Here is a 24,446-nt window from a genome sequence, read left to right as displayed (position 1 = left end):
ACGCACATCCGCCTCTCTCCTCTCTGACGTCAGGTCCCCCTCCTGATATTCTCAGCTCTGCGTGTTGCTGCCTCAACAGAATAGAGAGGCGATAAGCAGCCATGGGCACCGAGCTGCACATGTGAAGTGATATAAGGTAGTGGCTATACAATACTCAGTAATACATTAATTTCTGTGATGACAAGTTGGCAAGTGCTCCATAATCGTAAGTATTCCTGGGGGGGGTGGGGGGGGAGATGGTGCCCCATCATTGGTTTTCCTGGGGGGGGGATAGTGATAGTGCCCCATTGGTGTTCCGGGGAGGGGGGAATGGTGCCCCATTGGTGTTCCTGGGAGGGGGCGGGGAGAGGAATAGTGCCCCATCATTGGTGTTCCTGGGAGGAATAGACACAACAGGATATCCCTTTATATGACAAGGGACTCTGTCATGCATTCAAATATTACAGTCCTGTCTGAAAATCTGCAGAATAGTATTTGAGGTCTTTTTTATATTTTTAATTTTTTATGATTTTATCTGAAAATAGAAAGAATAATCGGCCAACTAATCGATTATGAAAATAATCGTTAGTTGCAGCCCTACTGGCTTCCCCTATCCCACTGTAAAAATTAAAAATGCTAACCACAACATACAAGGCCATCCACAACATTGCCCCCAGCTACATCACCAAGCTCATCTGCAGATATCGCCCAAATCATCCCCTCTGCTCCTCCCCTCCCAGGACCTCCTGCTCTCTAGCTCCCTTGTTACCTCCTCCCATGCTCGCCTTCAGGACTTCCCCAGAGCCTCTCCCATCATCTGGAACTCCCTGCCCCGGTATGTCTGATCAGCCCCTAACCTCTCCACCTTTAGGAGATCCCTGAAAACTCATTTATTCAGGGAAGCCTATCCCACACCCACCTAACAACTGTCCCCGAGCCACCCCCATCAAATCATTCCCCACATCTATTACCTTTTGTACCACCACCCCCTCCCTTTAGAATGTAAGCTCTATGAGCAGGGCCCTCCTGTCCCTTCTGTATTGAACTGTACTGTAATTGTGCTGTCCCCCCTCTACATTGTAAAGCGCTGCGTAAACTGTTGGCGATATATAAATCGTGTAATTATAATGTATATTAATTATATGTAGCAAACACATACCTGTTACAAGAAGGGAACTGTAGAGAGAAGCAACTAGTTAAAAATGGCAGCAAAAATAAAGCTGTACATGGAGGGGTGGTATAATATTGGCAGGTACTATAATCCGCATTTAAATATCTGCTACCTTTTTCACCTTCTCCTCTTACAATTCGCTCCTCTTTTCCCTGCTATAGATGCTGTGACACCAGACTGAAAGACCAGTCACCTCACTTGACCACACAATAGCTGGGGTGGATATAGGCATGCTGAAGAACCCATGTAACATTTTTATTGGCGAAGAATGCAACATTGTTCTTTGTAAAGGGGGACATGTTGGAGTTAGGAAAATAACTGAATTTGTCGGTGCACTAACTATACTTGTAAAGGGCAAACGTAATCCTCATAGCTAGTAAAAGTGGGCTGCTTCTGTCGAAGTGAAATTTCACTTTTCTTCTGCTGCAAGGGGGCAGAACTGGAGAATTGATAATGAAGCACAGCAGGAAGAATCCAGTTCTGTAAACCAACTCCATGAATGTGGCAAATATGTATCCCATTACGATCTCTGTACCCCAAGGACCATAAGAGATAATACAAGCCGTAGTAAAACTTCTTTTAGATCTGTCATTCCTCAGGCCAGTAGGTTTGAGCGATTTGTTATGGGGGCACTGGATGAAGAGGAGGAACCAGGAGCACTGGCTGGGTAAGAGGTTCGGGGCTGCTCTGTACAAAACCACTGCACAGAGCAGGTAAGTATAACATGTTTATTTTAGTTAAAAATTCAACCTTTAACCACTTCAATACCAGGCACTTATACACCTTCCTGCCCAAGCCAATTTTCAGCTTTCAGCGCTGTTACAAATTGAATGACAATTGCGCGGTCATGCTACATTGTACCCAAATAAATTTTTTATTATTTTGTTCCTACAAATAGAGCTGTCTTTTGGTGGTATGTGATCACCTCTGCAATTTTTATTTTGCGCAACAAATAAAAAAAAGACTGAAAATTTGGGAAATAAGTTTTTTTCTTTGTTTTTTTGTAAATAAGTACGTTTTCTTCTTCAATGACGGGCACTGATATGGCTGCACTGATATGGCTGCACTGATGGGCACTGATAAGGCGGCACTGATGAGGTGGCACTGATAGGCGGCACTGATGGACACTCGTAGTTGGCACTGATGGACACTCGTAGGTGGCACTGATGGGTAATTGTGGGTGGCACTGATGGGCACTTGTGGGTGGCACTGATGGGTGGGCACTGATGGACACTGATGGATGGTATTGATGACACTGATGGGTGGCATTGCTGGGCATCACTAATTTTTATTGTGCCATAGAGGTGCCAGTCAGTGCCCATTTGTGGGCACTGATTGGCATATGTTGGGCATTGATTTTCACATGTGGATGGCCATGGGGGGATATACCTGGCAATGCACATGCCGGGGGCTTCCCCAGTGGTCCTAGCAGCTTCCCTGGTGGTCTAGTGTGGGCATCCAAGGGGGCGCTGCGCTGATAAACAATCAGCACAGACCCCCCCCCCGTCAGGAGAGCCGCCGATCGGCTCTCCTCTATTTGCGTCTGACGCGAGTGAGGAAAAGTCGATCACCGGCTCTTCCTGTTTACATCGTGATCAGCCGTGATTGGACACGGCTGATCACGTGGTAAAGAGCCTCCGCCGGAGACTCTTTGCCGAGATCGGTGTAGTGTTGTGTCAGACTGACACACCGCACCACCGATTGCCACGATGCGCGCCCCCACTGGAGCGCGGTGGCTGTTATCCTGCAGGGTGTCATATGACGCTCAGTCACGATAACAGAACCACCGCCCGGCCGTCATTCTGCTATAGGCCGGGCGGGAAGTGGTTAATATTTAACACTATTCTCAAATCTGACAAAAAAGCACCAAATAGGAACAAACTAACATAGGGATATGAAGGCATCCTACTTTTCAGGGGAATTTTCCCAGGTGCTATTTGTATGTCCCTGTGCTTTGGTACTAATTTTGTTTTTTTATTTTTTATTACATACTCTTAACTTAATTGACAGGTAAAATCTGGTCACATGATTCCATCGGGAATTATGTCTGAACACTGGTGCTCCATGTGTGTACAGCTTGCTTATGGCAACCAACAAAATCTGAAAAAGTAAACAGGGCCAAATGCATAGCAAAATGATTTGTGAAAAAAATGTATTTAAAACAAAATAATGAAAAACACAGTAATACTTTACAGTAGAATTCTGGGATAAATTTAGACTTAAAGCTCCCTTTCCCCTCCTAACACTAATGCTGGCTAACCTGTATAAGAAAGATGTATATACTTGCCTATTTTCATGCTGCTCCAGTCCAGTCACGTGAACCGGTTTTCCTGTGTTGGACAACGTCGACTGCAAGAGAGGTGGGAGTGCTGACAATGGATGGGCCGTAGTAGCATAAGTGTAATGTCATTACAGGCTTTACTAGCTGTTAAGTGCTCTCTCCTCTCCCTTGTAGCTGCTGCTGGCTGACTCAGGGGATCACGTGACCGGACCAGAACGGGCTAAAAATAGGTAAGTATATATAACTTTCTTTCACAGGGTAGTTATCATAGGTGTTAGGCAGGGGTAGCAAGCATTTTTAAGACTAGTTGGCTTTAGGCTGGAATTCTACTTTAAAGTGTAAGTTCACCTTTTCAGAAAATCTGTGAGGTAAACTTACACTGGACTCCCCATCGCACCTGGTCCCGCTAACCTGGAGAGCGTCAATCCGGCCTGACACATCGTATCTCCACTTTACCAGTTAGGGGATTTGAAATCCCTGCGGCTTTCTCTTCGCCTGCGGTGACATGATGGACTGCGCGGGTTCTGATTGGTCGGCCCCGCCCATGTGACGGCACCAACCAATTAGAATGCTCTTAAACATACCTCCTGACAAGGTAAGTTTTAGAGATTAAGCCGAGGGGATTTCTAAGCCCTGGACCGGTGAGGCCGCTATATGAGGGCTCATGGCGGGAGATCGCCGGGCTCCAGGTCAGCGGGACCGGGAGGGGGGGGGGGGTGAGGAGGGGATCCTGTGTAAGTTCACTTTACAGATTTTTCTGTAAAGGTGAACTTGCCCTTTATTTATAGGTAGAAAGTTTTATGAAGGTGAATTAGCTCTTAAGAGTTTAAGATATTTGTAAAATAGAATGTGAAATAAACATGACCCGTACACTGATGCGTGTTAAATGTTATACTGAACTATTCTTTTAATCCACAGGCTAGTTCTCCAATGTTCCATGAATATGCGCTGCAGGTCCTAAAAAATGCTAAGGCAATGGCCTCTTCCCTACTTAAGAAGGGGTACACACTTGTCTCAGGTATTTAATAACGAATACTGTATTTTTGGAAATGTTATGATTGAAGGATGCTATACTGGATGTCTGAATTTTTATAAAGATATTATGTTTTTAAACAGAAATATATACATTGGCAAGAAAACATAGGTGAACCTCTTGGAATTGGTTTTCACAATTATAGACAAACATAATGTGCTTAAGCTGATAACACACAAACAATTCTAAGTCCTTATGTCTTTATTGAACACACTGATTAAACATTCATAGTGCTGGACAGTATCCGTAACGATATTTTGATAAACTTGGAAATTCCTGCCCATAGGCAGCCCAATAATGATGTTCCCACCACCATTGGTATGATGTTTTGATGTTGGTAAGCTGTGCCTTTTTGTGCACCATACATAGTGCAGAGGTTTTTTTCCTGAATGATTCAACTTTTGTTTAATTGGTCCACAAAACATTTCCTCGGTAGCTTTGAGGTTAGCCAAGGTGCTGTTTGGCAAACCAGACACGCAGCAATGTTTTTTTTTTTTTTTTTTTTTTACTTTATGGAGAGCAGTGGATTCCTTCGTGGTGTTTTGCCATGGACACACTGCCTTTTCAAAGACTTATGGTATACTATGGTATACCTATGGTAGACTCATGAACAGTGTTTTTCAGTTCCAATTCCAGTGATGTCTTCAAGCCTTTAGCTGTTACTCGTGGGTTCTTTACTGCCTTGAAGATTCTGTTTTGAGATTGCTTTGCATCTCTTTAAAGCCTTATGCAGATCACCTACTCTTGATTGTATGTCTCCAGAGCGCTCCTTTTTTGCAAGGCATCGTTCACATCAGCTGATGCTTCTTATGAACAGCAATCTTAAAATGTTTAAGTGTCTTATCAAAGTCGTTCTAGACCACACCTCCAGTCTCATTTCATTAAAGAGAAGTTCCACCCCCAAAAAAAAAAAAAAAATTAGTAAAGTGCTTAAAAAAAAAAAAAAAAAAAAACATTTGGAGAAATTTTTTTTTTACTCGCCTCTAAATGCCTATTGCTAGGGGGTCCCTCGTAGTCTGCCCACTTCGGTGCCTGGGCTCCTGACGTCACTTCCCTCGGCGCAGGAAGGGAGATCGCCTCTCCACCCTCCCTCTTGTCAATCATCTGGGACACGTGACTGGTCCCAGATGATTGCAGGGCCAGTGATGGCACGGCTCGCGCACGCACAGTGGGTGCCCGGCTGTGAAGCCACAGCCGGGCGCCCACAGTTAAAATGCCGGCGCCGCCGAGCGGAGGGGGGGCGACGAGCGGGGCTTCGATCCCCCGCATTGCTGGACCCTGGGACAGGTAAATGTCCAATTAAAAGTCAGCAGCTGCAATATTAGTAGCTGCTGACTTTTAATTTTTTTTTTTTTTTTTTGATGGGAACCCCGCTTTTAATTGGACTCCAGGTGTGCAAACTACTGACTCCAGTTGGCTATTATGGAAGTAATTAGTTCACTTACATTTTCCTCTAGCATTCCCAATGTTTAATGGGTTTGTTCAATAAAGATGACAAATTAGAGTTGTTGGTGTGCTATCAGCACATTTTGTTTGTCTGCTGTGACTTGGATAAGGATCAGATCACATTTTGTGGCAAATTACTGCAGAAAACCAGTTCATTCCAAGGGGCTCATACGCTTTTTCTAGCTACTGAATATATGTGATTCAGAATTTTTTTTCTGTGATGTGCCAATGACAAAGGATTCTCAGAGAATGATTGAATATTCTGAGGGGAAAGCACGGCAAAACTGGCAGATATGTTCACTCTCAGACTCTATTGAAATTCTAAAGGTCCTACTGATCAAACCTGCAGGAGGCAGTGGTGAGGAAGGCGTTGTCACTGGTTTAAATCATTCAGTTGTGTAAATTTTATGCTTGAGCTATGTACACAACACATTTCTTCAATAATGCAGCTAATAGGTGGAGCTTTGCGCACGGTCTCCTGGATTGAATTAAAAAAAAAAAAATCATCCTGACCATGATGAATTTTTTTATTCCAGACCTTGATCAAAACAATACGTCTCTTCTATGAAAAAGGTTTTTTGTCATAAAATCTAAACCATCTGCTGGTTCTAACCACAAGGTGGAGGATTCCAAACTCTTGCTTCAGACAGGCAAATGCAGAGCCTCTTGGTTGTGGTGCTCTTGTAAAGACTGCAAAAACATTGCTTAATACAGTTAGGTTAAATATAGAAAAAAAAATAATAGTATTTATACAGAAGAAAGCAAATCCCAGTGAGATTGTTGGCAATTTATCATCACCGTGGGGATTCAAAATTTCCATCTTGACTCCATCAATAGTGATCAATCACATTGCTGAAGAATTTTGCTGGAGATACAATTTCTAGTAAGAAAAGCACCACCATCGCATTTAAAGTACACCTCCAGGCATGTATCTTAATAAACAGTTAAAATACATATGTTTACTGTTTTTACTGCTATAAAATCTGTAATTCTGTTCCGATTATCTTGTGATTTACACATTTGGAACACTGCACAGTCAGGAAGATCAACACTATTAATTTCTGCTTTGCTGCCTCCTGAAGGATCACCTCCCTGCTAATTTGACAGAGCTGATAATGATGATTGCCCTATGTACAAGCTGGAAGTGTGGAGGTGAAATGGCAAGCTCAATTTTTAACCTAGAAAATGTCATCTGCTGCTCATTGTAAGGGAATAGGATTTGATGTTGAGTAATTCATTACCAGAAAAAAATTTATTTAAAAACCCAAGCCTTGCCACTTTGTACCCACATTAACCAAGATAGTTTCAAACCTTTTGGAAATCCATAATGACATGATTGATTGGTTTGTCTTTTCTGACCCTTTGTTCAGCATACTTTGAGTCATGGCTTTCATAACCTCATTCCCCTTTCAGGAGGAACAGATAACCACCTTGTGCTAGTAGACCTCAGGCCTAAAGGTATGGATGGAGCACGAGCGGAGCGGGTGCTTGAGCTTGTATCTATAACTGCCAACAAGAACACATGCCCTGGTGATAAGAGTGCTCTGACCCCTGGAGGCCTGCGACTAGGTAAGTCCCCTTAGTGGGTGGTCACTTTTTTTAAGGCATTTTTGTGTCACTTCCAGTGTCCTCCTTTAAAAGGGGCCACTTAAGGCTTCTGCACACTGGGCATTTGACTCGTGCAGAAGGTTCCAGAAGTTTCATGTGGGCAGGAGGCACAGATGCACCATCCAGCCCTACTGCGGCAGTTTATAAAACTCTTTAAGAGGCTGCAAGCTGCACCAAGTGGTAACGTTTATGGCAGTATATGCTCAGTCGAATGCCTGTAATGCAAGAAGTCCTGAAATCCTGAAGGTATCATTTTGAAAAGCGCATTAGTAGGTTTGCTTCGGTCACTGGTTCAGTAGCTTGCTTGAGCAGATCTAATTTTGTTTTTTTAACCACATCATGCCGGCTCTATGGCCGAAAGCTGGCTACATCTGGCATCCATAAACATCCTGCCAGAACCACACCCCCTGGGGCACTCATCCTATGCATTCTGTGATCGCCGTGTCCTTCGAACACCGCTGTTTACAGATCATGGTAACGGGCCAATCACAGCCGCCCTTTACCATGTGATCAGCTGTGTCCAACCCCAGCTGATCACATGTACACAAACTTGCCTGGTTATTCCTTTCCAAATGCACTGTCACAGCGTGAGGAGATGAGAGCCGGTAACTGGCAAGTGTGACAGGATATTTACACAGATGATCAGTGCCCTGATTATCAGTGCCGCCTCCTCAGTGCCCACCAGTGCAAGCCTCATCAGCGCACATCAGTAAAGGAGAATTGCTTATTTACAAAGTTTTATAACCGAAGCTAAGAATTTTTTTTTCCAGTTTATTTAGCAAAAAGAAAAAAAAAAAAAAACAATGGTGATTTAAATGCCACCAAAAGAAAGCTCTTTCTGTAGCTAAAAACGTCCAATCTGCATGAGGCTTAAAGGATAAGTTCACCTTTCATAACATGTTACACCCATATTTAGGGTGTAACATGTAAGCGGTTATGAAACCACTCCCCTGCTCCCCCGCTCTGACAGCTGGGGGGGGGGGGGGATCTTCTCCTCCCTGCTAGCTGTCAAAATAAAAAAAATTTAAAAAACGCTCCTCCCGCCGGCCGTGTCACTCATTTACAGTGCTCTGTGGATTAAAAAGTACAAGTTCCAACAGCCTCAGCGGCTGAATGTTAGTTCATACATGCTTCCTGTCAGAATGTATTGATTTCCTCGGAGGTACGAGGAAGCAGATACACTCACAGATCTGCAAGAGACCTGCATGGAATCAGCGATCTGCAGATCACTGGTGCAATACTTTACAGGCACCTGCAACAACAAAAAATGCACATTTTTTTACTTGCAAAAAAAAATGTGCATTTATTATTTTTGTTGGCAAAAGGCGACCTTTACCCCTTTAAAAGAGCATCTCTACTTTACTAGTAAAATTGTCAGTGAACAGATGTTATCTAGGAAACATTACAGATGTGTGCGAAGGTCAGAAAGTCCACTCTAGCCATAATTATTAGGCTTGCTGTAGGGCATGTCCAAGTAAATACAGCCTTTTGTATTATAATAAACTGCAAACTCACTTTCACGTTCCAGTAATGAGGTGGTATGTTTCCTGGACCATAGTGTTCACTTGTCTTCTTTTGTTACAAAGTCAGATTAAGTGCCATTTACCAGATATGTTGTAATGCTTAAGACACCAAAATCAGAATTCAAGACACTCAGCAAGGTAGGCAGTGTCCTTTTTAGTCAGTTTTAAATGCATTTTTGTTTTACTCTACTTGTCAAAATTTAAACAAGGTTTATTAGTGTGTGTATGGCACTAGGTAACTAGAATTTTAAAATGCAGGTTGACCTTGAAAATGAAGGTCAGGTCAGTGGAAGAAGTGATCTATCATGAAGCTGTGCAGATGCAGAAAACATCCACCTGGGCCTTGTTCAATCAATAGACAATGAAAAAAAAGTCCTGCAGCAAAGCTATAATGTGCCAGAGCCCTGGAAGAATGAGGATAGCGGGAAGAAGGCACATTTTCCTGTGTCCCTCTGGATGACTTGATTCTGTCCGTTTTCTATCTAATATATGTTGAGGGGAAATCGTACATAATTATATAGTTGGTCAGGTGGAAAAACAAAAGTAAATTAAATTAAATGACAGAAATAAAATAACCCTTCACTGGCCTCACGATTCGATTATGATTGTCAAGTCAACAATTCGATTCCACGATGCATCACGATTACAGCGCAAATCCGCAAGTGCTCATGGTTTTCATCAAAAAAAATTCAAGTAGTCAGGAGAACTCCATTTTTTTAATTCTATCTGTTCTTAAGAAAAAAAGACAGCAGAGGAGCTCCAGGCTCTCTTCCAAAATACTAAAGGAGATGGTCAGACTGCAGACATACTACAGGAGACAATCAGAGACTGTGGACATGCTACAGGAGATGGTCAGAGGCTGCAGACATGCTACAGGAGATGGTCAGAGGCTGCGGACATGCTACAGGAGATGGTCAGAGGCTGCGGACATGCTACAGGAGATGGTCAGAGGCTGCGGACATGCTACAGGAGATGGTCAGAGGCTGCGGACATGCTACAGGAGATGGTCAGAGGCTGCGGACATGCTACAGGAGATGGTCAGAGGCTGCGGACATGCTACAGGAGATGGTCAGAGGCTGCGGACATGCTACAGGAGATGGTCAGAGGCTGCGGACATGCTACAGGAGATGGTCAAAGACTGCAGACAATAATGCAGAGTTGTGGTGTGATGAAGGCACATAGAAGACAATTCTATGATATGGACTTGTGTCACAGCGCCCCCCTCCCCCTCTGTATGTACTTGCTGCTCTGCCAGTGCTGGTGGCAGCCTGTAATGAGAAGGACGATCTGCCTGCTCACCATCTCCCCCCGATCTCTATTCCAGCCGCCGGTGTTCTCGTATGTCACATCTCTCCTGAGGTCAGCAGGGAATTCTCCCGGGAGAGCGCTCAGTGCGTAAAGCTGTTACTAGTGTGTGTATATTCCGCTCATGTGACTCCTGGCCTTGCCTCCCTCCTCTCACGTCTCTCCTGATGTCAGCCCCGCCCGCCTCTCTTCTGACAGCACCAGTCAGTGGGCGGGGCTGACATCAGGAGAGACGTGAGAGGAGGGAGGCACGGTGGGAGTCACATGAGCGGAATATACACACACTAGTAACAGCTTTACGCACAGAGTGCTCTCCCGGGAGGGGGCGGAGCAAGAAATCGATTTTTTGGGTCGCATGCATCGATGCCGCATCGGGGACACCCGAATCGCAATGCATCAATGCAGCGATTAATTTCAGCACCCCTAGTATATAACAAGTACAGCGCTCAAAACCCAAAACTAAAATGATAAAATTAAATAGTAATGAAAAATAATCCTATGAATCACCAAGACCTTACCCCTGATGTCTCCCATCCAAGTACTAACCAGGCCCCACCCTGCTTAGCTCATGAAATCGGGCACAATCGGAGTGGTGTGGTCCTAGTCCCAATATCTATTGTTAACTGCAAAATGTAATCAAAATGCTTTACATAAACCATGATATTGTGGTAATATACAAAATATAAATCAACAAAGAGCTTAACTCCAAGAATTCATGTAAAGGCACATGAACTGGAAAATACACTAGGACAGAATATAAAAAGTCCGACAAGCCGTGATGAGAAAATAGGATGAGCTACTCAGGCCGTCACCATCAAACACTTGTAAGGTCTCCCAGGTGTCATTGGTCACACATAAGGCTTGCCAAATAATGCGACCTTCCATATAAGAGTGGTCACATGCACATAGACACACTCCTAAACCTTGCGGACAGCCTTCCCAGAAAAGTTGAAGTTGTTATAGCTGCAAAGGGTGGGCCAACTGAATATTGAACCCTACAGACAAAGACTGGGATGCCATTAAAGTTTGTGCGTGTAAACGCAGGCGTCACAATACTTTTGGTGATATAGTGTAGAAACGTCCAGAAGTAACATTGCATATCGCATGGTACTCAAAATGGAACTCCGCATCAAAGATGGGCGCCGTTCCCTTGCACATGCTCGGTCGTGTATTCAGGTCCGCCCTACCGGTTTTGTCACAGATGACACCAGGGGCAGCTACTTATCCATCTTCATGTTTGCTTTATATAAGAAAAAAAAAACTAAAACAATATGAAAGTGCAGATAGACTTTTTACACTAAAAGCCAGCAACCACTCTCCCTCAACCCTGGCATCAATACCCACCCTAAAATACTCTATAATAATGCTTCCTGCCATATGATCTGCCCTATCCAGTAATGTCGTCTCTCCAAAAGACAATGAAGGTTATTTGCTAAAGGCAAAACCACTGAGCACTTCCAAGTGTATTGCGAGTGCACTTGGACGTGCAGTCGCTGTAGATCTGAGGGGGACATGCAAGGAAAATAGCATTTTTGCTTGCACATGATTGGATGATAAAATCAGCAGCGATTCCCCTAATTTCAGAACTTCCCCTCAGATCTACAGCGACTGCACTTCCAAGTGCACTTGCAGTGCAGAGTGGATTTGCCTTTCGTAAATAAACGCCCATGTTTTTATTGAGGCCGCTAGTCTACAGATAAGGAATGACCATAGAAAGCAATGTTGGTTCTTGGCATAACTATAGTACATTTACCAGGTGGCCTGTTAACGTCTAAAACCAGTCCTGGACCAGTGAATAATGCATGCTGTAGGCTTCATCATTGGAGGTTGGCATTTCTGGAGAGAAAACCAGCTTTGAATGGGGCTAGGTTGCTTGTGGAAAATGTTCGCCTGTGTTCCAACATTATTAAAGGTCGCTTATTCTGTAAACATAGTTACATATAGTTACATAGTAGGTGAGGTTGAAAAAAGACACAAGTCCATCAAGTCCAACCTATGTGTGTGATTATGTGTCAGTATTTCATTACATAAACCTGTATGTTGCGGTCATTCAGGTGATTATCTAATAGTTTCTTGAAGCTTTCAATGCTCCCCGCTGAGACCACCGCCTGTGGAAGGGAATTCCACATACTTGCCGCTCTTACAGTAAAGAACCCTCTACGTAGTTTAAGGTTAAACCTCTTTTCTTCTAATTGTAATGAGTGGCCACGAGTCTTATTAAACTCTCTTCTGCGAAAAAGTTTTATCCCTATTGTGGGGTCACCAGTACAGTATTTGTAAATTGAAATCATATCCCCTCTCAAGCGTCTCTTCTCCAGAGAGAATAAGTTCAGTGCTCGCAACCTTTCCTCATAACTAAGATCCTCCAGACCCTTTATTAGCTTTGTTGCCCTTCTTTGTACTCGCTCCATTTCCAGTACATCCCTCCTGAGGACTGGTGCCCAGAACTGGACAGCATACTCCAGGTGCGGCCGGACCAGAGTCTTGTAGAGCGGGAGAATTATCGTTTTATCTCTGGAGTTGATCCCCCTTTTAATGCATGCCAATATTCTGTTTGCTTTATTAGCAGCAGCTTGGCATTGCATGCCATTGCTGAGCCTATCATCTACTAGGACCCCCAGGTCCTTTTCCATCCTAGATTCCCCCCAGAGGTTCTCCCCCCAGTGTATAGATTGCATTCATATTTTTGCCACCCAAATGCATTATTTTAAATTTTTCTACATTGAACCTCATTTGCCATGTAGTCGCCCACCCCATTAATTTGTTCAGGTCTTTTTGCAAGGTTTCCACATCCTGTGGAGAAGTTATTGCCCTGCTTAGCTTAGTATCGTCTGCAAATACAGAGATTGAACTGTTTATCCCATCCTCCAGGTCGTTTATAAACAAATTAAATAGGATTGGTCCCAGCACAGAACCCTGGGGAACCCCACTAGCCACCCCTGACCATTCCGAGTACTCCCCATTTATCACCACCCTCTGAACACGCCCTTGTAGCCAGTTTTCAATCCATGTACTCACCCTATGGTCCATGCCAACGGACCTTATTTTGTACAGTAAACATTTATGGGGAACTGTGTCAAATGCTTTTGCAAAATCCAGATACACCACGTCTACGGGCCTTCCTTTATCTAGATGGCAACTCACCTCCTCATAGAAGGTTAATAGATTGGTTTGGCAAGAACGATTCTTCATGAATCTATGCTGAGTGTAGTGGCTTGTAGTATAAAAGTGAGACTGCCTTTTAACACTATGTTTATGTACCATATGACAGAACTCAACTTACCATTTACCATTGAGATCTAGATTACACATTTTCAGTTTTTTTTTTTTTTTTTTTTTTTTTTTTCACTAAAAGGTGCCCCCGCACTTACATCCCGCGATTTCAGAGAGACCGACTTTGAGAAAGTGGTTGACTTTATTGATGAAGGCATTCAGATTGGGCTTGATGTGAAGAGCAAAACATGTGAGTATCAATTAGAGCTGCACGATTCTGGCTAAAATGAGAATCGCGATTCTCTCGGCGTAACATCATCTTTCACATTAAAACAAAAAAAATCGGGCTAACTTTCCTGTTTCGTTTTTTTTTTTTATTCATTAAAGTGTATTTTTTCCCAAAAAATTGCATTTGAAAGACCCCTGGGCAAATACAGTGTGACATAAAATATTGCAGCAATTGCCATTTTATTCCCTAGGGTCTCTGCTAAAATATATATAATGTTTGGGGGTTCCAGGTAATTTTCTAGCAAAAAATATTGATTTTAACTTAAGAAAGAAGTGTCAGAAAAAGATTTAGACTTTAAGTGGTTAAACTTCCTGCATTTAAAGTTGGTGGAAACTTGGCAGACTGCCTGGATTATTTATTTACACAGAAGTTCTATCACTTTGATCTAAGAAGGAAGCTTAGTTACAATGTTTCAAGTTAAAGACTTGGCAGGCTGTCCTGATGCTTTCTTTTGACAGCTGAGTGAGCAGATAAAGTCTCTCTGCTTGTTTACATGAAAGAATTGGCAAAATCTGCAGGGGAGATCGTCAGAGGGGGTGAATCGAGATCACGATTTTTTAACGATTAATTGTGCAGCTCTAGTATCAATGGAGTAGAATAGTAGGCTTCTGTTTTTTTCATTTTACTCATTTGATCTATTGACAGCAAAACCCTTTACTGTAAAATTTCCTAGAACAGTGTTTCTTGAACTATGGGTCGGGGACATGTTTTTGATGGGTCCCCCATTTTACACTGTAGCCTAAATTGTCCAAGTGAAAAATATGTGGCTAAAGCATTCCTGATTTATCCTTTATCCTTTGAATAGTTTTTGTATACAGTATGTATGTATTGGATCAATGCCCAGGAATCTATTTTCTATTTTTAATTATTATCTGTTCACTTTTGGCCTCATTCACATGGGTACTGAGGCCTTTATACTGTGAACTGCCTTTTTTTTTTTTTTTTTTTTATTCAGCCATTGTTGTCTCTTTATAAGGTTTTGATTGTATCCATGAATCCCAGTAGTTTTCTTTTCTTTTTAGTATATAGCACACATTTTATTGTAAAAAATATTCTTTTCTTTTTAAACTCATACTAATGGGGAAACACATTTTTGTAAACAATGAAGAAATAACACTTTGCTACAATGTAAAGTAGTGAGTGTACAGCTTGTATAACTGTAAATTTGTTGTCCCCTCAAAATAACTCAACACACAGCCATTAATGTCTAAACCGTTGGCAACAAAAGTGAGTACACCCCTAAGTGAAAATGTCTAAATTGGGCCCATTTAGCCTTTTTCCCTCTCTAGTGTCATGTGACTCATTAGTGTTACAAGGTCTCCGGTGAAAATGGGGAGCAGATGTGTTAAATTTGGTGTTATCGCTCTCACTCTCCCATACTAGTCACTGGAAGTTCAACATGGTACCTCATGGCAAAGAACTCTGAGGATCTGAAAAAAAAAATTGTTTCTCTACATAAAGATGGGCCTATGCTATAAGAAGATTGCCAAGACCCTGAAACTGAGCTGCAGCACGGTGGCCAGGACTATACAGCGGTTTAACAGGACAGGTTCCACTCAGAATAGGCCTCTCCATGGTTGACCAAAGAAGTTGAGTGCACATGCTCAGCGTCATTACCAGAAGTTGTCTTTGGGAAATAGATGTACGAGTGCTGCCAGCATTGCTGCAGAGGTTGAAGGGGGTGGGGGGGTCAGCCTGTCGGTGCTCAGACCATACGCACACTGCAGCAAATTGGTCTGCATTGGTTGTCATCCCAAGAGGGAAGCCTCTTCTAAAGATGATGCACAAGAAAGTCTGCAAACAGTTTGCTGAAGACGAGCAGACTAAGGACATGGATTATTGGAACCATGTCCTGATGTGACCAAGATAAACTTATTTGGTTCAGATGGTGCCAAGCGTGTGTGGTGGCAACCAGGTGAGGAGTACAAAGACAAGTGTTTCTTGCCTACAGTCAAGCAAGGTGGTGGGAGTGTCATGGTCTGGGGCTGCATGAGTGCTGGCGGCACTGGGGAGCTACAGTTCATTGAGAGAACCCTGAATGCCAACATGTACTGTGACACACTAAAGGTGATAGACTGGCCAAGCATGTCTCCAGACCTAAACCTTATTGCGCATCTGTGGGGCATCCTCAAACGGAAGGTGGAGGAGCGCAAGGTCTCTAACATCCACCAACTCCGTGATGTCGTCGTGGAGGAGTGGAAGAGGACTCCAGTGACAACCTGTCAAGCTCCGGTGAATTCCATGCTCAAGAGGGTTAAAGCAGTGATGGAAAATAATGGTGGCCACACAAAATATTGACACTTTGGCCCAATTTGGACATTTTCACTTAGGGGTGTACTCACTTTTGTTGCCGGCGGTTTAGACATTAATGGCTGTGTGAGTTATTTTGAGGGGACAGCAGATTTACACTGTTATACAAGCTGTACACTCACTACTTTACATTGTAGCAAAGTGTCATTTCTTCAGTGTTGTCCCATGAAAAGATATAATAAAATATTTACAAAAATGTGAGAGGTGTACTCACTTTTGTGAGATGCTGTATGTGTAATAAATATACATACCTGTGTATGTATATATTAATATAATGTATGTGTGTGTATGTATATATGTGTATAGATAGATAGATAGATATATGTATATAGCGAGAGAGATAGCGATAGATAGAGAGAGAGATAGATAGATAGCGATATAGATAGAGAAAGCGAGAGAGATAGCGATAGAGAGATAGCGATAGAGAGAGAGAGAGATAGCGATAGAGAGAGAGAGAGATAGCGATAGAGAGAGAGATAGAGAGAGAGATAGATATATATATATCTATATAGATATATATATATCTATATAGGTATATATATCTATCTCATTCATTTTTTTTTGGTTTTGGGGGGGTGAAGAAATGCAGAAAAGTAAGAATGCTTTGATAAAAATAAAAATGTATATTTTTTTAATTTACAAAATGTGAAGTGAGGAAACAGAAGAATAATCTACATTGAAGTAATATTTGGTGTGATCACACTTTGCCTTCCAAATAGCATCAATTCTCCTAGGTACACTTGCACACAGTTTTTGAAGGAACTCAGCAGGTAGGCTTTTCCAAACATCTTGGATTACTAACCACAGATCTTCTGTGGATGTAGGCTGCCTCAAATCCTTCTGTCTCTTCATGTGATCTCAGACAGACTTGATGTTGAGATCAGGGCTCTGTGGGGGCCAAACAATTCCAGGACTCCTTATTCTTAAGTAAGTAAAGCTGCACGATTCTGGCCAAAATGAGAATCACAATTTTTTTACTTAGAATAAAGATCACGATTCTCTTGGCGTAACATCTTTCACATGATACAAAAAATTAGGCTAACTTTGCTGCTTAGTTTTTTATGCATTAAAATGTGTTTTTTTATTTTTTGTTAAAAATTGCGTTTGAAAGACCGCTGCGCAAATACAGTGATATAAAATATTGCAACAACCGCCATTTTATTCTCTAGGGTCTCTGCTAAAAAAAAAAAAATATATATATATATATATATATATATATATATATATATATATATATATATATATATATATATATTAATTTGTTTGTGGGTTCCAAGTAATTTTCTAGCAAAAAATACTGGTTTACCTTGTAAGCAGCAAATGTCAGAAAAAGGTTTAGTCTTTAAGTGGTTAAACTTCCCTCATTTACAGACTGAAGTTCATTCCTTTGATCTAAAAGGACCAAGTTTTACAATGTATCTCTTTACCTCTGTCTAAGCGATGTTGTCATAAACTTGGCAGCTGCCCTTTTTTTTTTTTTTTTTTTTTTTTTTTTTTTTTTTTACGGCTGTCAGCTCTGAGCAGAGAACTCTATGCAGTTGTTACATAGAATCGGGAAAATGATTTGTTAAGATCGTGAGGGGGGGGAAGAATCGCGATCTCATTCTTTAACGATTAATCGTGCAGCTCTAGAAGTAAGCATGATCTGTCTTTCATCTGCTGCATTCAATTTCCTTGGCTGACCACTGCGTCTATGGCAGATATTTATCCATCATGCTGTACCATCAGGGAGATGTGTAATTGGTCCCAAATGTATTCTGCAGCAGGACAACGACCCCAAACATACAGTGCATGCCCTACAGTGTAGAGAATAACACGGAGTCCTGGAAGTGATGGTTTGGCCCCCCACACAGCCCCGATTTTTAAATATCGAGTCTGTCAGATTGCAAGATTGAGAAGGATTTGAGGCAGCCTACATCCACAGAAGATCTGTAATTAGTTCTTCAAGATGTTTCTAACAGTATACGTTGCCAAGTTCCTTCAGAAACTGAGTGCAAGTGTACCTAGAAGAATTGATGCTGTTTTGAAGACAAAGGGTGGTCATGCCAAATATTGTTTCAATTTGGATTCCTCTTCTATTAATTTACTTAATTGATAAAAATAAACTAACACTTCTATTTCTGAAAGAATTCCTAATTTACAGCATTTTTTCACACCTGCCTAAACTATTTGCACAGTACTGTGTGTGTGGCTATACAAAGTCTACACACCCCTTGAAGTAATTGGTGCAAAACAACTGTTATTCGGGGGTGATTATTCCCTATATTTATTGCACCTATGTATTAACTTGTCTATTCCCCTAGTTAGCTAGTCTATTAAAACTCTGATTACATGTTACTATTGATATCGCAATAATCCAAGGTTACCTATGAAACCAAGCACGCTTAATAAAACAAAGTCTTATTTATTTCTCAAGAAAATAGGAAAACGCTAACATGAGATTACAATATTACAAATGATATAATCAGAACATATAATACAAAAAATATCAAAGATGCTTATCACAAGGCTCTCTGCGAGATTTGATTCTTTTAGCTGGGCTCAGATGACCAAGAGAGCCATGTGGCTCAGGCACAATAAGGGATGAATTCCTTCCTGTGTGCCCTCTTTTACACTTCAATCATACGCCATCCAGACCCAACCCCAGTGCCATCCCATCTAGACCTTAGACGAATCTTTATTTATGGGGCCGTACTCTTCAACAGACTGTCCGTCCTGCTGTATTGGCCAGGGGCAGCATTGTCTATGTATCATTTCTGTTGATCCTTTGATCTTTGTCACCCACCGTCATCAATCATCCTGGCAGCCATGGCTCTCTTTGAAGATTACTTGCAGTGTAATGTCAGCAACAGTCATTCCGGAGCCAAGCGTTTCAGATGCAGAGTCTGATATGCTACCAAGCTTTGATGTGCAACTTGACAGAGAAACTCCAGAAATATGACATTAGACATGTTGTCTTCCAACATTTTTCGCTTTGCGCCTAAAATGCGCATACCACCCTTCTTCAGACATGGTTCCTATGGAACAGTTCATAACTGTAAGAAATAGCTCCTATAGAACAGTCCATAATGGCCTTAACGGTTTGTGCTTCCCAACATGTGCCGCTTTGCCACTGAGTGACACACCACCACCATCATTCTTCAGCGACAGCTTCATGTCACCATTCTATATTTTCGGTATCTTCAGGACGGGGTGCAGCATAGGCAAGGGGTGTCCATTCACTCACCATTCACCAGCACACACTCAGAGCACCATATTAGCAAGCTTTCAGATACAGAGTCTGATATGCTACCAAGCTTTGATGTGCAACTTTCTACATTCCAGACCTGGTATCAACCAGGAAGAAACCCTTTTAAAACTAAGGAACTGCCAGTATCAGCATGGCTCATCTTTGGGAATAGGAAACAGATATGTAACAGATTTATGACAAATTCCAACTCTGGATAATACCAAAACACTGTTACCCATAAACGCAGTAACATTGACAGAGAAACTCTAGCAATATGACATTAGACCATGTTGTCTTCCAACACCCCTGTTAAAATGTCAGGTTTCTGTGATAAAAAATGGGACAAAGATGAATAATTTCAGAAATGTTTCCACATTTTGATGTGGCCTATAAACTGTACAACTCAGTTGAACAACAAACTGAAATCTTTTAGGTGGAGGGAAGTAAAAATAAAAGCTAAATTATGGTTGCATAAGTGTGCATACTCTTAAACTAATACTTTGTTGAAGCACCTTTTGATTTTATTACAGCACTCAGTCTTTTTGGATATGAGTCTATCAGCATGGCACATCTTGACTTGGAAATATTTGCCCACTCTTCTTTGCAAAAACACTCCAAATCTGTCAGATTGTAAGGGCATCTCCTGCACACAGCCCTCTTCAGATAGCCCCACAGATTTTCAATCGGATTCAGGTCTTGGCTCTGGCTGGACCATTCCAAAACTTTATTCATCTTCTGGTGAAGCCATTCCTTTGTTGATTTGGATGTATTCTTTGGGTCGTTGTCATGCTGAAAGATTAAGTTCTTCTTCATGTTCAGCTTTCTAGCAGACACGTGAAGGGTTTGTGTCAATATTGACTGGTATTTGGAACTGTTCATAATTCCCAATACCTTGACTAAGGCCCCTGTTCCAGCTGAAGAAAAATGGCCCCAAAGCATGATGCTGCCACCACCATGCTTCACAGTGGGTGTGGTGTTCTTTTGGTGATGTGCAGTGTTTTGCGCTAAACATAACTTTTGAAGTCATGGCCAAAAAGTTCAACCTTGGTTTCATCAGACCATAACACATTTTCCCACATGCTTTTGGGAGACTTCAGATGTGTTTTTGCAAAATTTAGCCAGGCTTGGATGTTTTTCTTCGTAAGAAAAGGCTTCCGTCTTGCCACTCAACCCCATAGCCCAGACATATGTCCAGTTCTTGGTAATGTCAGTCGTGCCATATTTTCTCCACTTGACTATCTTCACTGTGTTCCATGGTATATCTAATGCCTTTGATAATTCTTTTGTACCCTTCTCCTGACTGACACCTTTTAACAATGAGATTCCTGCGAAGCTCTCTGGACCATGGCTTTTGCTGTAGCATGCGACTAAGAAAATTTCAGGAAAGACCTACTAGAACAGCTGAAATTTATTTGGGGTTAATCTGAGTCACTTTAAATGATGGCAGGTGTGTACGGATTCCTATTTAACGTGTGTTGTATTTGATTGCATATTTCTGAACACCGCTACATCCCCAGTTATAAGAGGGTGTGCACACTTATGCAACCGCATTATTTTTGGGGTTTTTTTTGTTTTTTTTTAACTCTTCCCATAAAAGATTTCCGTTTTTTGGTTGTATAGTTTATAGGTCACATTAACCATTAAAGGTGGAAAAAGCTCTGAAATGAATTATCTTTGTCTGATTTTTTTTTTTTTTTTACATCACAGAAACCTGACATTTTAACAGGGGTGTGTAGACTTTATATCCACTGTATGTGTAAAATATAGCAGCCATTTGCTAAAATCATTTAAGTTAATTTTTTTTCCTCATTAATGTACACACAACACCCCATATTGACCGAAACACACAGAATTGTCATTCCTCCTGGCAGATCCTCTCCAGTTCTGTCAGGTTGGATGGTAAACGTTGGTGGACAGCCATTTTTAGGTCTCTCCAGAGATGCTCAATTGGGTTTAAGTCAGGGCTCTGGCTGGGCCTTTCAAGAACAGTCACTGAGTTGTTGTGAAGCCACTCCTTTATTATTTTAGCTGTGTGCTTAGGGTCATTGTCTTGTTGGAAGGTAAACCTTCGGCCCAGTCTGAGGTCCTGAGCACTCTGGAGAAGGTTTTCGTCCAGGATAGCACTGTACTTGGCCGCATTCATCTTTCCCCCGATTGCAACCAGTCGTCCTGTCCCTGCAGCTGAAAAACACCCTCACAGCATGATGCTGCCACCACCATGCTTCACTGTTGGGACTGTATTGGACAGGTGATGAGCAGTGCCTGGTTTTTCTCCACACAGACTGCTTAGAATTAAGGCCAAAAAGTTCTATTTTGGTCTCATCAGACCAGAGAATCCTATTTCTCACCATCTTGGAGTCCTTCAGGTGTTTTTTTTTTAGCAAACTCCATGTGGGCTTTCATGTGTCTTGCACTGAAGAGAGGCTTCCGTCGGGCCACTCTGCCATAAAGCCCCGACTGGTGGAGGGCTGCAGTGATGGTTGACTTTTTACAACTTTCTCCCATCTCTCGACTGCATCTCCGGAGCTCAGCCGCAGTGATCTTTGGGTTCTTCTTTACCTCTCTCACCAAGGCTCTTCTCCCCCGATAGCTCAGTTTGGCCGGACGGCCAGCTCTAGGAAGGGTTCTGGTCGTCCCAAACGTCTTCCATTTAAGGATTATGGAGGCCGCTGTGCTCTTAGGAACCTTAAGTGCAGCAGAAATTTTTTTGTAACCTTGGCCAGATCTGTGCCTTGCCACAATTCTGTCTCTGGGCTCTTCAGTCAGTTCCTCATGACCTCATGATTCTCATTTGCTCTGACATGCACTGTGAGCTGTAAGGTCTTATATAGACAGGTGTGTGGCTTTCCTAACAAGTCCAATCAGTATAATCAAACACAGCTGGACTCAAATGAAGGTGTAGAACCATCTCAAGGATGATCGATAGAAATGGACAGCACCTGAGTTAAATATGAGTATCACAGCAAAGGGTCTGAATAATTAGCACCATGTGATATTTCAGTTTTTCTTTTTTAATAAATCTGCAAAAATGTCAACAATTCTGTGTTTTTCTGTCAATATGGGGTGCTGTGTGTACATTAATGAGGAAAAAAAATGAACTTAAATGATTTTAGCAAATGGCTGCAATATAACAGAGTGAATCATTTAAGGGGGTCTGAATACTTTCGTCCCCACTGTATAGAGATATTTTCCAGGTTGTTAGCAGGCACAGTTAATATATATTGCTAATCAATTGCTGCCTAAGCTTGGTAGCATTGCAGCTTTAATATCTATCGTCTAACTCTGAGTGGCTTTTATGAGAACGAAAATTGAATGCACTGAGCTGAAGAACTTCTTTAGCTTGCTCTAAGCAAAATGTGTCTTTGTCCATCAGGTGACTGCTGAGTTTCTTCAGTTAACTGGAAACCGCTTCCTCGCCGTGTAAGATAACAAACTCTGCTCAGTGGGAAACCAAACATACACTGATTGCAGAGCCTGGATTGTGTTTCATGTGGAATCCAGAAACTGGGAAGCTGAATACAATTTTTGTTTTTTTAATTGTCATTCTAATCCTGTAGAGCAGGGTTAATCGATTATAGTCTAAGATGTACTGATATAGTCTTTCCAGCTAGTATCAGAAATATATAGACTGTCTTATCTCCCGTATCTACTGTGCGTGCTCCTTGACCCATATATACTTGACATGAATACCTGTCTAGTATCCTGTGATGAGGCTCAGTTCTGTATAGTATTGTTAAGGCAGGCAACATTTTTTATAGTTTACTGAACTGAGCCTAAAATTTGGTGGGAAAAAAAGGCCTTCTAAATTAAAGTGCCTGATGGAAGAACTGTCTATTTTGCTTAAAGTTAGAAATCGGATTATCCCTTTTTTACACTTTAAAACCCAATTCTGGTTTAATTTGAAAAAGAAAAAAAATGTTGAACACAATTATAAAAGAGCAACTCTTACTACAATCTTCCCTTCTGACATTTACTGTCCCCCCTCCCAGGCATTCCCCTCTAAACTCTAGAGTAGGTCAACCTTGGGTTGAATGGCGTTCAGTATTTAAACCTTAAAGAAGAAATCTAGTGAGGTCCTTTTTAGGTAATGAGTATTTGCTGCCGGGAAGCTTTCCTGCATGGATCTCCTTTTATATAGGCAATTCAGAATTCCAAAAGAAATGTGTATTCAAAGTAGAATATTAGGTGCCCAATTATAAAATCCACTTGGTATTTTTTTTTCTTCAACTTTACATTTTACTTTTATTTTATTTTGCATTTGCTGTTGTAATCCCCTAATTTTTCACTTTGACATGCTTTTGGTTTTAAGAGCTACATGACCTTTAAGGAGCCTCAGGCCTTGAGACTTTATATGTTTAAAAATTGAGCAGTGCCATCCCCACTGACCTTTTTTTTTTTTTTTTTTTTTTTTTTTTTTTTTTTTTTTTTTTTTTGCAGCCAAACTTCAAGATTTCAAGATCTTTCTTCTAGAGGACAAGGAGACGGTACAGAAAATTGCAGACCTTCGTCAGCGTGTAGAGAAGTTTGCTCGTGTCTTCCCCATGCCAGGATTTGATGAGCGCTAGAAGTTGATAGACCCTGGGAAGAAAGCTGCTCCATTTTGCCCTATGCAATCTTTCTCTTGTCCATTCTTTTTTTCTGCCTTTTCGTTATTAAACCATTCCTTCATACTTACTTTCTTTCCTGCTTTTTTGTGGTGCAGCTTACTTCCAACATGACCTCTAAAGCCGTGTACACACGATCGGATTTTCGGACGGTAAATGTGTGATGACAGGCTGTTGGCGGAAAATCCGACCATTTGTACACTCCACCAGACAATTGTTGTCAGATTTTCCGCTGACAAATGTTGGATGGCATGTTTTAAAATTTTCCGCGGACAAATGTCTGTTGTCCGATTTTCCGAGCGTGTGTACGCAAGTCCGTCAGACAAAAGTCCAAAATACAAACACGCATGCTCGGAAGCAAGGACGAGCCAGAAGCGGTCGGTCTTGTAAACTAGTGTTCGTAATAGAGCAATGGGATAATAATGAAGCTGCTTTGCTGGTGATACTAATGGCGT

At 41.8% G+C, this 24,446-nt stretch overlaps 1 protein-coding gene across 1 annotated transcript in view; it reads left to right on the top strand.

Annotated features, from left to right (window-relative positions):
* SHMT2 (serine hydroxymethyltransferase 2) overlaps window positions 1-24,061 on the top strand; it is a 144,995-nt gene extending 120,934 nt beyond the window's left edge. The window contains exons 9-12 of the mRNA XM_073613825.1: window positions 4,350-4,449; window positions 7,324-7,479; window positions 13,702-13,809; window positions 23,825-24,061. Coding sequence (XP_073469926.1) covers window positions 4,350-4,449; window positions 7,324-7,479; window positions 13,702-13,809; window positions 23,825-23,952 — 492 coding nt within the window. The 3' untranslated portion in view covers window positions 23,953-24,061. The remainder of the gene's footprint in view (window positions 1-4,349; window positions 4,450-7,323; window positions 7,480-13,701; window positions 13,810-23,824) is intronic.
* Window positions 24,062-24,446: the final 385 nt, after the last annotated feature.

This window comes from Aquarana catesbeiana, linkage group LG02 (genome assembly GCF_042186555.1).
Source record: "Aquarana catesbeiana isolate 2022-GZ linkage group LG02, ASM4218655v1, whole genome shotgun sequence".
Taxonomy (NCBI): Eukaryota; Metazoa; Chordata; class Amphibia; order Anura; family Ranidae; genus Aquarana; species Aquarana catesbeiana.
This window is presented reverse-complemented; position numbering and strand designations above follow the sequence as displayed.